This window comes from Haemaphysalis longicornis, unplaced genomic scaffold (assembly GCF_048455015.1).
Source record: "Haemaphysalis longicornis isolate Haplotype H1 unplaced genomic scaffold, Haemaphysalis longicornis Haplotype H1 scaffold_10, whole genome shotgun sequence".
NCBI lineage: Eukaryota > Metazoa > Arthropoda > Arachnida > Ixodida > Ixodidae > Haemaphysalis > Haemaphysalis longicornis.
Genome location: NW_027526204.1, coordinates 140,030,479 through 140,046,830, shown reverse-complemented (window position 1 = coordinate 140,046,830; position 16,352 = coordinate 140,030,479). Strand labels below are relative to the sequence as shown.

General features: G+C 48.5%; 1 protein-coding gene and 2 non-coding genes across 5 annotated transcripts in view; 2 read left to right on the top strand and 1 right to left on the bottom strand.

The window, feature by feature from the left end:
* The window catches only part of LOC144159482 (uncharacterized), a 76,945-nt gene that overhangs the window by 53,473 nt on the left and 7,120 nt on the right, over positions 1–16,352 (bottom strand). For all 3 annotated transcript variants that reach the window (XM_077691002.1, XM_077691003.1, XM_077691004.1), the window contains exons 4-7: positions 15,826–15,891; positions 14,880–15,015; positions 13,865–14,081; positions 3,435–3,605 (exon numbers count right to left, since the gene is read on the bottom strand). In XM_077691002.1, the coding sequence (XP_077547128.1) occupies positions 3,435–3,605; positions 13,865–14,081; positions 14,880–15,015; positions 15,826–15,891 (590 nt within the window). The remainder of the gene's footprint in view (positions 1–3,434; positions 3,606–13,864; positions 14,082–14,879; positions 15,016–15,825; positions 15,892–16,352) is intronic.
* On the top strand, positions 11,069–11,141 carry Trnaa-agc (transfer RNA alanine (anticodon AGC)). The gene has a single exon. It is a non-coding gene; the product is annotated as a tRNA-Ala (tRNA).
* Trnaa-agc (transfer RNA alanine (anticodon AGC)) lies at positions 12,555–12,627 on the top strand. The gene has a single exon. It is a non-coding gene; the product is annotated as a tRNA-Ala (tRNA).

Here is a 16,352-nt window from a genome sequence, read left to right as displayed (position 1 = left end):
GCTTGAACCATATCTTACGTCAAAACCTTACGCGTAAGGCAAAATTCAGTCTGTCCTCAAATATCGTAATCGATATACTAGCTTACCATCGTTTTCTCCCTTGTAAAGCCAAAAAGACGCGACCGCACTTCAGCGTCTCTGCCGGCGCAGCGCCTTTTCTACCCACGGCAATATGGCCGCCGACCGGTTCGCCCGGCTTCACCTCCCCGCGTTGCCCGCTATGGGCGGCCTCCACTCCAGAAGTTTTATACAACCTCCTTGGGTTTTACATAGACCCAATGCGAAAAAAATCCGCTTAAGACGAGCAGTCTTGCACGTGCTCTTCGGTCAAGACGAACACCTTTCGGGGTGACCCCCACTGCTGGCGATTCTGGGTAGCGGACATGGCAGTCTTCACAGGGTACGGCGAGACGTTGACGCGACCAGAGGGAAAGAAAAGTGAAAGAAAACCATAGCGCGAAGCGGATCCGCGCCACGGAGGAAGGGCGCGAGCGAGAGAAAAAAAAAAAAAAAGACGCGGATAAAGCACGTGCACTTCTCCCACCTTTCAACCCGCGGAGCCAGCGACAAAGCAAAGAGAAAAAAAAGCGAGGTGCGGTCGCTTTGCTTTGGAGGAGAAATGCGCAAAACTAGGAGGATAAAAAATTACGCCCACCTCCCCTCGCGGGAACCCTGGTGTGATGCGACGCTGAGGGGGTTCAAGCGCAAGTGGAGAGCAACCGTCGACCGAAAGGCCGCCGGAGAGCGGCACACCGGTTATATTCTTTAATCCAATCCAATCCATATCCAATCCAAGCCAAGCCAATCCAATCGAATCCAATCAAATCCAATCCAATGCCCCTCGCGAGAGAGTGTTCGCTATCGGAGAGGAGATCGGGAGAGTGGCTGCGGACAACGGACGCACGCCGCGGACAACAACGGACGCACGCAGGAAGGACAGGGCCGCCGACAAGAGATGCTCTGAGCGTCGCATCTAAATAACAAAGGAAGCGACGGCGGAGACTTTCTGTTCGCAAACGTATCAGCTCTCCTGACCAATTCCGTTTTTCAGCGTTGTTGTTGTTTCACGTCTTTATTTCACTTAAATTGCCCCTGGGGGGCTGCTGTGAAATGGAAAAAAAAAAAAGAAAAACCCTTAAGGGGATCAAAAATGAAGAAGCGAGGTCCTGGGCAGTTGCGGATCGGGGGCCCACGGCGCCATTGTCCATTGCGGAGGTCTTCCGGTGTGCCCCTTAGGCGGTATGCCCGAGGGCGAGGAGCCTGGCGCCAGTGGGCGGAGCAGCTGGATCCAGAAGGAACTCGTCCAATGCCCGCCAGAGCTCGACGGCGGTCGCAATTGGGGTAGATGAGTACGGGCAGGCCCAAGCTCGCAGGGAGGTCGGGCGTACCTCGGGCCGCAGAGTGGCCAGGGTTCGAGTCCGGGGCAGCGAGTAGAGCGGACAGGCCCAAAGCAGATGCTCCAGGTCCGCTCGAACTAGGCACGTATCACACGAGCCCAAGCTGTGACGGGATGAACCAACGTTTTGGGGTCTACGGAAACGCTGCAGTAGGAATGGGGTTAAGAGAGTGCCAGACTGGACTTGGCGGATAGTGACTTGTTGCCGACGACTGAAGACATGGCCAGGAAGAGGAGGGATGCCCAAAGGGTTGTGGGCGCTCGTTAAGTATTCTCGGCGATACTTCTTAGCTTGAACGATGGCTTCTCTTGGGTCGTAACTTGTTGGTGGCGTCTCTGTTTCGTGCTCGATGTCGTCCTCCGAACTAGGGCGTCCCGATTGCGCGGATTGGAGTAGAGCGCGCGCTAGTCGGTTTGCCCTTTCGTTACCCGGTATGCCCGAGTGGCCAGGTATCCAGTGAACTGTGAAGTCGTAGCCCAAGGTGCGGAGCCCGCTGATGTACTGACGAAGGTGGCTGACTACAGTGGACGTGTGCCGAGCGTCGTCACAGGCCCTGTACGCTTCCTGTAGGTCCGTAAAGACATGATAGATGTGCTTCAAACTACGGTCTTCTGAACTGCGCTGAAAGCTCAGGTGCTTGATTAAATCCAATATGGCGTGAAGTTCTGCCCCGGTGCTGTGTCCCGGTTCTTTTGTGATGGGAAGTTTGCGTCCTTGTGATGTGCCGTCCTCATTAACCCACGCTGTGGCGAAGTTGGGAAGGTGCATGATACATGCCGCATTGGTATAGAAGACGTGACTTTGTTCGCCTCCGGGGGAGTGGTCTTTTAGACAGCGAAGCCATTTCCCGTGACGTTTTGCGTATGCCCGTCTTCTGGCTGCTTGATCATTTCCCATGTTCCGCGGTAACGGCTTGGCATCTGTCAGGGAAATGCATTCCCATGGCGGTGACTGTTGAGGTAATGGGGGAAGTACACTGACGTTGTGTCCAAGTCTCGCCAGTGTGTCCCTCCCCGCTGATGTCGACTGCAACCGTGCGACTTGCGTGTGCATTGGTACCTCGATGAGATCCGAAACAGTATTTATCATGCTATAGCTGCTGAGAGCATCTATGGGAGTGTATCTCGGAAGGCCGGTTGCAATCCTGCGAGCTTCGTTGTTGAGGCGCTCTAGGGTCAGTAGTTGCGTTTTCGTTAGGGAGTGATACGGTGCCCCGTACAGTATTCGCGAGTGGATTAACGCTTGGATGAAGTGGCGCAGTTGTCGTTCTTTTACTCCCCGCGCTCGATTTGTGATCCGGCGGAAGATGTGCGTGACCTGCTTTATTGTTCGCGTCGGTTCGCGTCGCGAGTCCCACCACGTAACCGCCGAGAAAGACAGGAGTTCCCTTTCTATCCCTGCTGCGTTGTCGCTTGACGGTAGCGGGCGTACGCTCTCCGTCGCCGTTTGGACTGGATAAAACCAGGCAAGAGCACTTGAAGACAGCCTTAAATCAAGTTGCGCACTCAAATAAATGACTTTTTTTCTTTTCCTCCATTGTAAGTCTACTTCATTCAGCGTCTTGAAGCAATATATTTACATGCACCTGGGCGTGTTGCCTATTCTTTTTTGGAGAGGCCTTCTGATAAGACGAACAAATGATCATGGTCCCTTCGAGTTCGACTTAACGAGAGTTCACTATATATAGTAACGGAACATTAATTTGGACGTGTGTGTAGGTTGGGTTATGTACTGAGATTGAATGCTATTGGTCAATTCATACGCAATAAAAAATGCCGCAGCTATTAAAAAAAGCAATGTTCAAACGATCAAGGATTGTTCTTTGAACACATGTGTCTTTTCCGGCGAACAATTCACCTCCATACCTTGAAGGGTTTTTTTTTTTTTGCTTCTAACAACTTCAGTTAAAGCGAACTTGGTGAACACTAGAAGCCCAACTGTGGGCATTTCTTAAAGGTCAGGAACGTTGATTACCCGAAAGCTCTCCTCGCGCGGTTTATTTGTCCTCAGGACATCTACAACACACTTTGAACTCACCGGCACCGTGGAGAGGTCCGACTCGTACTTGGCGATGTTGACGTCGCCATTGACGTCGATGGGTGACCTGGACAACAGCTCGAGGCTCGAGTGCTTCCTGCAGTCCAGGTAAAGCACCACGTGGTCCCGGAACACGCTCAGGTCCACCTTGTGCCACCGTTGGTCGTCAACCTGCGTGCCAAGGTGCATTAAGATCTCTAAAGTACATAATTACCTCCTCCTTTTATTATTTCAAAAGTATTAAATGGCACAGTGGGCAAAAAAGCCAGCATTCCCTTCATCGGCGCCTGCAACAGTGAACGACTTTTCAACCACGTTTCTTTGAGTCGTTCCGCAGCACAAAGCGTTCAACAGCACGGTCTTTGCAAATCTTTTCGAGCAGCAAGAAGATGGAGCCGTTCAACAACGTATGGGCGAACCAAATTTGGCGCCTCTGGCATTAAATTGGATATCAATGCATTTGCACTCACAATCCTAAAAAGCTGTGGTTGATTCCTCTGCAATAGGAATCGGTAAAACACGAAAGTGAAATGTGCAGCGAAATCTGCGGCTGAGCATGATTTGCGGGTCGGTGGCTGTCTTGTGGGTGTGCTTGGCGAGCAACGTCCTGCTGGCGGGTCGCTTCGGCAAAGGTGTAGTGGCGTCATTTCCGTGACGGATATGACATCAGTAAAATCTTGGTGTATCCCGGCGTAAAACACTTTCGTGTTAAGATATAAAACCCGAAAACGAACAACCCTAAGTAAAACGTAATATTTAGTACTAAAAGTTGCTTTCCCGCAAGACGACCCTGTGTGCAGCGGTGCACGCTTTACAGGCCGTTTGCTTCGTTATACTGGCGTCACTTCCGTGACGTATATGACGTAAGAGAAATCTTCCTGAATCCCGGAATAAAACACTTTCGCGTTAAAAACGCATCTTAGGTGTCCTTGGGTTTTTGAGGTGTCCTTGGAGAGAAAAAATTTCGCGAGCACCAGTTGCTTTCTTGAGAGAAAGCAAAACAGCGAAATTGAAATGGCCCTTTTTGAGATGCTGAGCTGCAACTACATTTTCGGAGGCTACCCTAATTGCGGAGAATGATGCACTTAACTACTAAATGGTTCTAACAGTATTGTTCATAGTATACGTATTACCACATAGTAAAAAATACGAACAACAAAGGGTATTTCATCAATTAATGAGCGCCTTCAAAAAATTCCTAAACGAATCGCTCCCCCGTACGCGCTCAAACTTTACACGAAGGTTGAATTTTGTGGTCGATTTTGTTTAGCACCAAGAACAGGAACAGCTTTGCCAACTTATTTAGGAAATAAAAACGATTTTCGCTTATGTAAGAGCGGCGGCCATCTTGGACATTTATTGCCAGCTTACAAAGGCGGCGTTACTTGCTATTTGCAGAATGAAACGTGTGGTGGCCGCTTATAGTAGGAAAATGCACGAGTGACTATATTTTATAGCCGGTCGTGCATTTACACGGTCGTGGGAGAATGAGGTGGCAGAAGATCAGAAAACCTCTTTCGTCACTGTTTTATTATGACCACGAATAGGAGTTCATACGAGCGACAATAAAATACTCTCCTATCTGCTCTAAATTTATAAAATAAACGTTTTTTTCTCCTCCTTATGCATGGTTCATCGTTACTAATACCAAAAACTTTTTTGTCGTCGTTTTTTATATGTTTTCGGATCGATCGATCGTCTGTCGTCTGCTGGGCCAGGTCCCGCAGTTTTAGGGGTGAAGCCCCTTAGGGGCTCGGGCTGTCGGCGTCTCCTATCGTTATCGTCATCTCATGTAGTCACGATACTAAAACACTGGGACACTTTTTTTCCAACGCCTTGCGCTAGAACGTAACGCTTACTAAAGGAACACTCCGGGACACTTACAGATAATCTGCACCCCCCAAAAGTTTCATCTCCACGAGCGAAAATTCCAAGGCACCAAGAATACACTTATACACCGCATGCTTCACCCCTCACCCAGGTTGCCCCTTATTGAAGATAGCCCGACATAATTATTCGAAATCAGACTCGCAACTCTTTCCTTCTTCATAGTTTGTTCTCATTTTACTTTTATTCTGTACGTCCGTGTCTGTACTTGTGACATGCCGTTATGAGATCTCCCACTGCAGACGAAAAGGCAGCCTCTTCGACTGCAGCGAATGATGTCATAACGGCACGCCACGCTCCCAGAATAATAAAAGCAAAACGAGAACAAACCAACAAAAACGAAGAAAAAAATCGTGAGCCTGATTTCCGAAAGCTGAATAATTGGTACAACAGACGACAGATAATCCTAAAGCATATGAAAAAAAGCATGTATTCGAATTGGTAACGATGACCCATGGGAAAATTTTATTGTGATTCGTATGAACTCCTGAACCTCTTCGTTATCATCGTAATTTAGTGACAAAGAGAGGTTTTTGATCTTCTGCCGCATTTAGCGCCGGCATCGCGCGTTTCGTTCTGCATATCCCAGGTGGCGAAGCCGTTCCATCTTTACTTCTATAAAGTTTATTCAGTCAGTCAGGACATAAAGTCCAAGATGGCCGCCATTTTTTCCTATGTTAAACTCGTGTTTATTTACTTTATGAATAAGCAGGTAAGTACCGCCGTTGTTCCCGATCTCAAACAAAGTAGACCACGAAATGCGCCTTTCGTGTAACGTTTTGGGGCGAACGTAGCAGCGGTTTGCCCAGGAAAAACTTTACTCGATGAACAGCTTAAATAATATAAAGTGAAAGCGAAGTTATAGCGTTGCTGATGAGCTTTCTGCTGCGTAATTTGACTTCAGTGTTTACTACATGCTTTATTATTTATTCAAAAATCCTATTTCAGGAAGTATGAGAATGGGGTCACCGCATAATTTCCCCCATCCCCCGTACCCTCCCTTTCCCCTTCTCTTTCCGGTGCGCGCACGAGAGCAGCAGAAAAAATGCATAACCGAACGTATATAAATAGAGCTGATGGTCTGCTCAAAGAAGCGTGGTCAGCATAAATACTACACCAGAAAGCAACAGTCCTTTAACTTAACCTCAGAAAATAAAAGTATAACATAATTCAGTAACGTGGTCTTGCTATGATGTCAAAAAATGTTCTACAGGCATTTTGAGGGATGATGGGAAAGTTTGGGTCATCATAAGGCAGGAATTGAGATTTAATTAGGCTCCAACCAATACAATGCAAAAAGGCAAAAACCCGACGTTTCGAAGCCGGCTCGGCTTCTTCTTCAGGGGTGACAGTGGCCACGCTGCAGCTGCGTCTTATAGTCTCACATTTGCTGGCCTCGCACAAAGCCCCTCGCTGCGGCACGTAATCCGTGTGTGTACACCGAGGGGAGAGTGCCAAGCGAGCGGTTAACATTCCCAGGTGTGCGTTGAATATGCCACGATTCGAGGAAAAGCCGCTTCCTCCAGTTCGTTTCCCTTTCGAGGATGGCCGTTCCGGAGAAGTCAATTTTGTGGTCGGCCACTTCGCAGTGTTCGGCGACTGCACTGCGGACTCTATTTTGTTTCCGGACGTCGTTCTTGTGTTGTCTAATCCTCTCCGGCAGGTTTTTGGTCTCACCGATGTACGAGGCGTTGCACCCCGCGCACGGGATGCGGTAGACGACCCCGGGTGCCTTCTCTATTGTCAGCCGGTCTTTGGGGCGGGGGATTAAGCGGCCTATAGTTGTCGAAGGCTTGTGGGCTATTTGTACTCCTACCCCTTTGAAAATGCGGGCCAAGGCCTCGCTTGTTCCTGGGATATACGGTACCGGCACGCGTTTCAGGGGTCCGGTGGTTTTTGAAAGTGAGTTGAAGTTGAAGAGTTGAAAGTGAACATTTCGACAGACTTCTGTCTGGTTGGGAAGTTACTGAACTGAGATTTAATTAGGCTCCAACCAATACAATGCAAAAAGGCAAAAACCCGACGTTTCGAAGCCGGCTCGGCTTCTTCTTCAGGGGTGACAGTGGCCACGCTGCAGCTGCGTCTTATAGTCTCACATTTGCTGGCCTCTACCGCATCCCGTGCGCGGGGTGCAACGCCTCGTACATCGGTGAGACCAAAAACCTGCCGGAGAGGATTAGACAACACAAGAACGACGTCCGGAAACAAAATAGAGTCCGCAGTGCAGTCGCCGAACACTGCGAAGTGGCCGACCACAAAATTGACTTCCCCGGAACGGCCATCCTCGAAAGGGAAACGAACTGGAGGAAGCGGCTTTTCCTCGAATCGTGGCATATTCAACGCACACCTGGGAATGTTAACCGCTCGCTTGGCACTCTCCCCTCGGTGTACACACACGGATTACGTGCCGCAGCGAGGGGCTTTGTGCGAGGCCAGCAAATGTGAGACTATAAGACGCAGCTGCAGCGTGGCCACTGTCACCCCTGAAGAAGAAGCCAAGCCGGCTTCGAAACGTCGGGTTTTTGCCTTTTTGCATTGTATTAGTTGGAGCCTAATTAAATCTCAGTTCAGTAACTTCCCAACCAGACAGAAGTCTGTCGAAATGTTCACTTTTAAGGCAGGAATGACTGGAAGTCTATCAACCAGACAGGCAAGAGAGATATAACGGGCCGCTCAACACTCCTGCGGGCAATATATCGACAGCGTAGTTCAAGGCAAAGCTGACGAGGATTCTGATTATTGATGTCATGATCAGCAAGGCACAGGCTACATGCAAGGGCCAGGGCGGACTCGAAATCCCGGGCCTGGCCTGGCCGCTAGAAGCTAAGAGGGTCTTGGCCTGTGGCCTGGCTCGGGCTTGAATTCAGGGGTCTGGCCCAGGGCCGTAGCCAGAATTTTTTTTCGGGGGGGGGGGGGGGGGGTTATGGATTTTGGGAAGGGGCTAGTTTTGCTGAAAGCAACAGTAAGTATTGCTTACGTGCTGCCTTGGAAAAGATTTCGGGAAGGGTTCAACCCCCCCCTCTGGGTACGGCCCTGGCCTGGCCGTTAATATTTCCTACGTGAAGTGTAGAAAAGAGCACTGAAAATAATGTTCTGAGTTTACTTCCACGCGCTCCTTGATGTTATTTCTACACATTGGTTTAAAAACTTGTTTTTCGAAGTCTCATAGTCACAGTGCTGTAATTTTAATGGCATTTCATGTACTGCGCCAACGTTTTATATTTTGGGGTATAGCATACCAAAGATACGATAACAAGGTTTGCTGTAGCGTGGAAGGGATGAATTCGGACAACCTGGATCTCTGTCGCGCAAGTGGTCGCTGCCGTGGCCGGGAATCGAACTCGCGTGCTACAGAGACATCGCCCCTGAGCAACCACTTGAGGTAAAACATTTCAATGAACGTGCATTTTTCGTCAAAATTTTGTGGGCCAAGCCGGAAACGCGCAGGCTGCAAAAAATTCAATGTACTATTATGAGCAATATGAAAGGGAACACAGGAAGGCGTGGCAAACATCCTCGAAACAGACTCTGGGCGATACGCGGATGGCGCTGTGAAAAACAAAGGGGAAAGGAGGACGCTCTTCCACTAACGGTTGGCACTCCCACCACGCTGGAATTTTATCAAAGCAGCAGCTTACGTCATTTCGCCGATAATAAGGTATCGTCCGACAGCCGATAAGACGCACGGCGAGAATGCGAACAGTTGTTAGAACAGCCTCCCCCTTTCCACTTTGTTTCCCACGGCGGCCGCTGCCTACCACTCATAGCTGGTCTGACGGTATTTTCTGTGCGTCCCCGTGTTCCCTTTCATATTGCCCATAATAGTACAAGCTTACGTCCTGAGCGAGGCTGAAACTTTTTTATGCAGGAAAGGTAGAGAAAACACATTTCTTTCTTACTGCCTTAAAGTATTTTTGTCACATTTACATGTAAAGCCGATTCTTTGAATCATTTGTGGTCGAGAATGTTTAGGATAGGCCCACAAAATTTTGACAAAAAAAGGACATAGTCGTGGATTGAAAAGCAACACCAAAAATTTTAGCATGCCAACTTGTGGCCGAGACAACCACGTGACGTTGCTAAGAATCTGGTCATCAAAGGTGTCTCTGATGTCTCCTATTAAGATAGTCATACAAATATAATTAGCTAATTTCCTTCAGCGTCAAAGTCTGGGCCTGACCACGCACACGCGGGCCTTCTCTAGGCTTAAAGGGGCACTGACACAAAATTTTGAAGGCGAGATAACGTCGGAGATAGATTGGTGGGAACACATATACATCATCTGCAAAATATCAGCGGCGAATACAGCCTAGAACATATTTAAAATCAATTTTGAAGTGTGCGAAACGCAACCGAGCAGCCAGCAGAGGACCACGCGCAATTGTAAATAAACAACATCCAAACACGTCACGAGTTTGTGTTTGCCGCTTCCGCACTACCGGCGTTTTACGCGGGCTCGCCCGGCTCGCCGCTCCAATCGGAGGGCCGGAGGGCGGAGCTTCTGCTCTCGAGAACGAATGACCCGATCGTTGGCGGCGGAGGCGCCGTGATTTCGTCAGCTAATCGGGCAGCTGGCCGCGACCAAAGTTCTACAGCGATTCCAGGCACTCTGTTTCTATTACTGTTTATTACCATTGGATGCGAAAACGCGCCGGAGGCACGAAAAGCCCACTGAGCTAGCCGCACGGTCGCTGTGCAGGCGGCGGCCACGGCCGCGAAGTGGCCCAGGCCGGCGCAGGTAGCTCGAGTGATAGCTTGTTACCGCTGCACGAAATTGTCCCCAAGTCCCGACCATAGTGGCTTAAATTAGAAAGGAGTTAATGATGCGATGGCGGGTTGCATTAAAAATTGTCATCTGCACCGCTTACGAGAGCGGCACTCAAATATCCGCCGCAGTGCTGAGCCGAACACATCTGTAGGCGGACCTGTAGGCAGACCGGACGGCTGCTCCCAGCGCGCGTCTTGCCACCCACCGCCTCGAGCGTCGCGCGTCGTTCTTTAGCCGCAGTAGCATTTGCACTCGCAGCGCCTGCGTCACATCCACGGTCGCTTTTTAATTAAGCGCCTCACGAGATCAGTACGTGGGGGCATTCGCAGAAACTGCCGTCGATGCGGATTCGACAGTGCTACGGCGGCTCTGCTCTGTGATATCCCTCCGACGGTCACGTGGTCAGCTTTGTTCACACAAAATCCACAAAATCCATCGATTCGCGGCACTCGCTGAAACCGAAACTGCGACTGGCCGCATTTAAAATCCCTCTAATTAAACAACCGTCGCACGCTGAAGCAAATGAGGTTTCTACAGGTTATAAGTAGGTCACTAGCTACTTATCGCAACGAAAAAAACAAGATGCTAAATTTTTGTGTCAGTGCCCCTTTAAGTTAAAATAAATAACCGGGACCGGGCCGTGCTTAGGCTTCAGACGACGGGCCCGGTCCAGGCTCACTTATAGAGGCCGGGGCCGGGCCGAGCTTGGCCTTCATAAAGCAAGTTCGGGCCGGGGCCTTAACATCGGGCCCGTGCAGTGCTCTAGCGCAGACCACATCTTCTAACTACTTCCACTCCATTTTACCCCAGAGCCGTCTCGGGCCTTACTTATCTATATGGCGAAACGGGAACAGCAGAGTGTGAAGGCGCGTGTTGCGCTGGACCAGTTTGTCGAACGGGATTGAGAAAGCAGAAACCACGCCGAGTTTGCTTGCCACTTGAAGGTATCCCTGGGACGGTTTGAGGGCGCGTAGTGTCTGGGGGTGTAGCTCAGATGGTAGAGCGCTCGCTTAGCATGCGAGAGGTACGGGGATCGATACCCCGCACCTCCACAAGTTTTTTTTTTTTTTTCCTTGCTTAGCGTGTGCGTTCAGTCACTGGCAACTGCATGCAGTAGAAGGCTTGTTTTTTTTTATCCCTGTCCTATCGGCGGATTTATTTTGCATGCAAGTTGCCGCTGTCGAAAACTAACACACAAAAAAGAGGCAAAGTGAATGCGATAACGAAGCAACCAAGTCGCGAAATACAAGCAAGACATTGATAAACAATTTAGTTTTGTGCCGAATCCAGGAAATGCGAACAGAAATTCGATCCATACGGTACATAATAACGTTGGCATAGATTAGCACAGATGATGATGAATAAACTTAGACGATGATGAGCGTTGCGTGTATAAATGCGGAGCATAAAACTTTCCATTTTCTCATCCATTGGTTATTTCTTAATTAATTTGGTCTCCGTTTCATTAATTAGCTTCCTTCGCCTGCCACCTGTCCTTCCCTGCAAGCAGACCGAAAATTTATCTTTCGTTCATTACAATTGTTTTCATGGAGAATTGGCGAGAGCTTGACGCCGGATACCTCTTTTTCCGCAACAAGCTATGACCAGGCATGAATAGCCTTACCACTTTAAAAAAAGTATCTCTGCTGCACCTAACACATAAACTCTCGCCTTTGACGAGGAACTATATATATAGTGTAGAGCAACTCTGAGCCGGCAGCGGAATTTTTTAAGATTCTTAGAAGAAACTTAAAAAAACTTAGCCAAGAATATTTTCAAAATTAGTAAGGCTCCTTTAAAAACCTGGGAAGAACCCATACTTCCCGGAACGAATTTCAGCGTAAATGCGACTATCATTGTATTGCGATGCAATACACTTGACGTCGCCCGTACTCGACCACTGGAGTAGTCGCCACTTTACTTTCAGTGGGCAAGTAAAGTAACAAGAAACTGGTACCACCGATAGTTCCTGCGCGTGCGCACTGAGCACGTGGTGAAATCTCGACGTATGGTGATGTTATAAAATTCCCACCAGTGCTGTGGGGTCTGTGCTACCAATACGTGTACTCCCTACTGTGAATTCAGCTCACCAACATATTTGTGTTGGTGAGCTGAATTCACTTCACCCTCACTTCCCCTTTCCCTCTAATTCCCTCCTCGCCTCCTCCTTTTTAGTCCCTGCGTGTCACTCCGTCCTCGTCTGGTTGCATGGATTTGCACGCAGTTGTAACGCTCACGTCGCTTCTTGTGCAAAAAAAAAAAAAGAACCAGGACAAAATTAAAGAATTGAGGAACGTTGCAAGCGTAGAAAGCAAAACGGCATTTTGTGGAGGCGCTTGTCGCATTGCCGGCGGCTCCGGTGGCCCAGTTTCTCGAACAAGACTAGGAAAGGAGAGGCCGCCCTCTTGCCTATGTGATCTCGTTTACCGCTTTCATTTGCCACTGGATTCAATCGATTCTCGTCCGGGGGTGTAGCTCAGATGGTAGAGCGCTCGCTTAGCATGCGAGAGGTACTGGGATCGATACCCAGCACCTCCACAGAGTCCCTTTTTTTTATTCCGTTTCAAAGTACACCTCTCCCTCTGCCGCTATACGGGCTATGCGCTTACGTGTTTCGATTCGAATAGCAAGAAAACACGTTGGGAATTGGTTTACGTTATAAGGCTCGATGGTTTCAGGAAAGTATATTAGCCCGATTCACCTCCACAATTCGGTGGGCCCGTAAAAATTTTCGTCACAGATGTTAAACATCACTACTGCAAAGTCACCAGCGAAAGGAGGCACGTCTGTGCGCAAAGAATATAGTCTTTGCGTACAACGCGATTTGAGTTCGCGCCATCTTGGTTGATCGCCACAGCGCACATAAGGTTGAAGAAGCACTACGTAATTACCGTTTACTATGCAGTGCAGTTAGTTAACACACGCTCTCAGTTGAAGAACATGGGTAAAGAAAACGGGAATAATTCTATTCAAAGCATTTCTTTTTTCCCCCGAAAAATCATGCCCGCGTTTGTCAGCGAGAAATTTATTGAATAACTACTCCCAATTTTATTTCACAACTAAACTGAATACCTCGCGAGAAAGGTTTTGAAAGAAAATTCTCCGAAGTACCGGTTCCCCAGACGCCGCGGCTTCCGCATGTGCGGTGCTTGGGAAGATTGCTGCGAAATGAGTTATTACAATTTGCTAAAAGAGATTACGCCATTTCTTCCCCGCTAGTGTTCCCCGATCCAGAGAATGTTGATCTTTCCCACATGAAGCCGCACAATAAACGCGTAATGCATAATGAACGCGTCAATAAACCCAAAAGACCTTCCAAAAAAGGGCATATCCTCCCAAATGCGGGACGTACTTGAGGACTATGATGTCCCTGTGGGCATCATAATCCTTAAGACCGCCAGGATGGACACGAGAGCGTAAATAATACCGCCCCTATCCTCGATCGCGGCACCGTACCCAGACAAGATCACGAGCCAATAACAACAATCAACGTCTCTCTCTCTCTCTCTCTCTCTCTCTCTCTCTCTCTCTCTCTCTCTCTCTCTCTCTCTCTCTCTCTCTCTCTCTCTCTCTCTCTCTCTCTCTCTGTGTGTGTGTGTGCGTGTTCTATTTATCTCTTACGCTATTTACAATATATTTCCCTCTAAACACACCTTCTCCCCCCCCCATCTACCTTCTCTCGTTCTCGTTATACGCATTTTTAGAGTTAGTCGGCCTCACTTAGTGCAGATCTCGTGTTGGACGTCATCACGCGCACAGTCCGAGTAGCACTCACCCGAACGTTCTGGAAGCGGAGCGTCTGCCTCCTGCCGGACGCGTCCCGAGTGAACAGGTCGAGCCGATTCTTCCTGGCCAGCACGTTGAGGCCGAACTGCGCGGAGCCCTGGACGTCGGTGACCCGGATGATGGACCACGTGTCCGTGCGGCTGCCCCGCTTGCGGAACGTCGTCACGAACGAGAACTCCTCGGGGATGCCCAGTGGGAAAACGGCCCTGCGAATGGGCAGCCAACAAAGTGTTGCTGAAACGTTCCGTATATACGCAATTATGGAAATACGGAGTTCACACGGAGTAAATCGTGCGGAGGTGTAACTAAAGGAGACATTCTTTCCAAAAAAAAATATCTCTTTTCTCGCAATTTCTAACAAAAACATTTGGCACAGTTTTCGTGTTTCTACCATCAATAACGGATGAAATAAGGCTCCGTCTGTTTTCTGCATATATTCCATATACGGAATTTATACAGACAATGATTTGACGTTTCTGGGAGACCTAGAGAAGAAAAAAAAATGGTGTCATATTTTTTTAAGTGTATCCACTATTTGATTCCCATGTCCTTCTCAAAAAATACTCTTTTTCTTATCGTGCACATATGACAGGCTAATTAAGAACTCTGTATTCCCGTAAATCCGCATATACGGAACGTTTCAGGAGGGTGCAGCCTCGACCATATCCTACAAGGGTTGGGGTGACAGCAATGGTTTTACATGTGCTCCTTACGCAGCTTCGTTCATATCGTCCCGGACTAACCATCATATAACTGTTAACGTACACAATGCAATCTCACTTAGCGATGGTGACAGAAAAAAAATCATGCATGGAGTTTTAGGCCATGAGCCAGGGGTGAAACTCTGTCTCTGCGCTGGGCTGTAACAACTCACTAAGGAACGAATGGTAATGTACCGGAGGTGCGGAGGTCGTATTTTCGCGAGTTATCATTCCCCAATCTTCTCTCAAGAGTGACGCCAGCTTTGAAAGTTTCTCGGGGCCGTCAGTGTTCAGAAAGCTTACCTCGTGGGAAGCACTAGTTCGGCTTTCCTGGACAGCCTGTACGCCGTTTGAAGGCTGTTGGAGCCGACGACCCGCTTGACGCCCGGGAAGTCGAACTGGACGTCGTCCAGTCGGAACTTGCGAATCATGTCGAACCCTGCACACGGGGGAACAGGGTTGTCCCGTTGGTTCGACCGTGTCAGAACGATTGGGCAGATGTGGGCTTTGCATCGCTTCGATCTGTTTTCGCACAATGCTGGGTCCCGAAAGGCTCCGGAATGGCAAGCAGGCACCAATGTGTCATATAACTGTCTACAAAGCAGGTTTTAGAGCTGCACTTGGCAAATGAGAATTAATGGTTACCGAAACCAAGACATCGTGGCAAATTTATTGGACCCGATGGATTCGTTGCACACGTTGCCCTGTCATGCGCATTCAATATAAACCAGCTGTACTTTTTACACGCGCTGAAAAGTGTAACATTAGTACTGTAAAACTAATATAGCGGAAATCAACAAAGCGATCGTGCACTCAGTCAATTGAGTAACACTGGGAGTGACACACGTAGTGACCTAGGGAACGGCGCTAGTTAAACTATAATCACGTGGAGGTACGGACGCATTAAGTTGTATTGCCGGGGAACTATGGATTTCTGCTTTTATGACACAAAACGTCTGACGGTGGCTTCAAAGTCACCACAACTTCAACAGGAAGTTACCCAACTTTAGTACCAATAAATTTCACCAGTTCGGTGCGTTACCTCAGAGAGGAAGCTGGACTATAATTTAGCAATTTGACGTCATGGTGCTCTTCTATTTAAAGTGGTCTTCCGATAGACCGTGAAAAGAATAGCGCTTATAACCAAGAAAAAAATGTTTACAAAGTTGCCACAATGTTAATAAATTCCCTAAATCACGAAAAAAATCTTCAGCTTCCGCAGTATTTACTATTCATCCTTATAACGTACCGGGTAAGTCATCTTGGCCAGGCTTGGAACGTGGGCAGGCTTCGGTGACGTTTGTCTCTTCGTCATCTGCGAATAAATCAGCGGGTTGCCGAACTTCTCAAAAAAAAAAAAAAAAGAGACGACTGTGTGTCACAGGATACTGCTCGCTGGTACAAAATGTTCGGGGGGCGGGATATTCGTCCTGGATGCAAACGAGAAAGGACAGCTAAGGAAGAGGAAACACCCGACCTTTCTTAGCTCCAACACCCAACACATCCTATCGCACCAGCAGAGTCAGATGCAGAAACTATGTATGCACGCGTTTGAATGCCCCTATACAGGGATGCTTCTAGTTTGAATTCTGCGTTTCAGTGGTCAATCGATGTTTGGACAACTTACGTAAAGAATTACTGGTTTAATAACAACAATTTCGGAACCAGGACAATAGCACAGCTAGTTCATTTTGTTTAGAGCCCCTAACAGCGTGCAGCTGCAGCGTTGTACTTGAGTACCCAATTTAGGTGTTACGTAAGCGAGAAAAAAAGCGA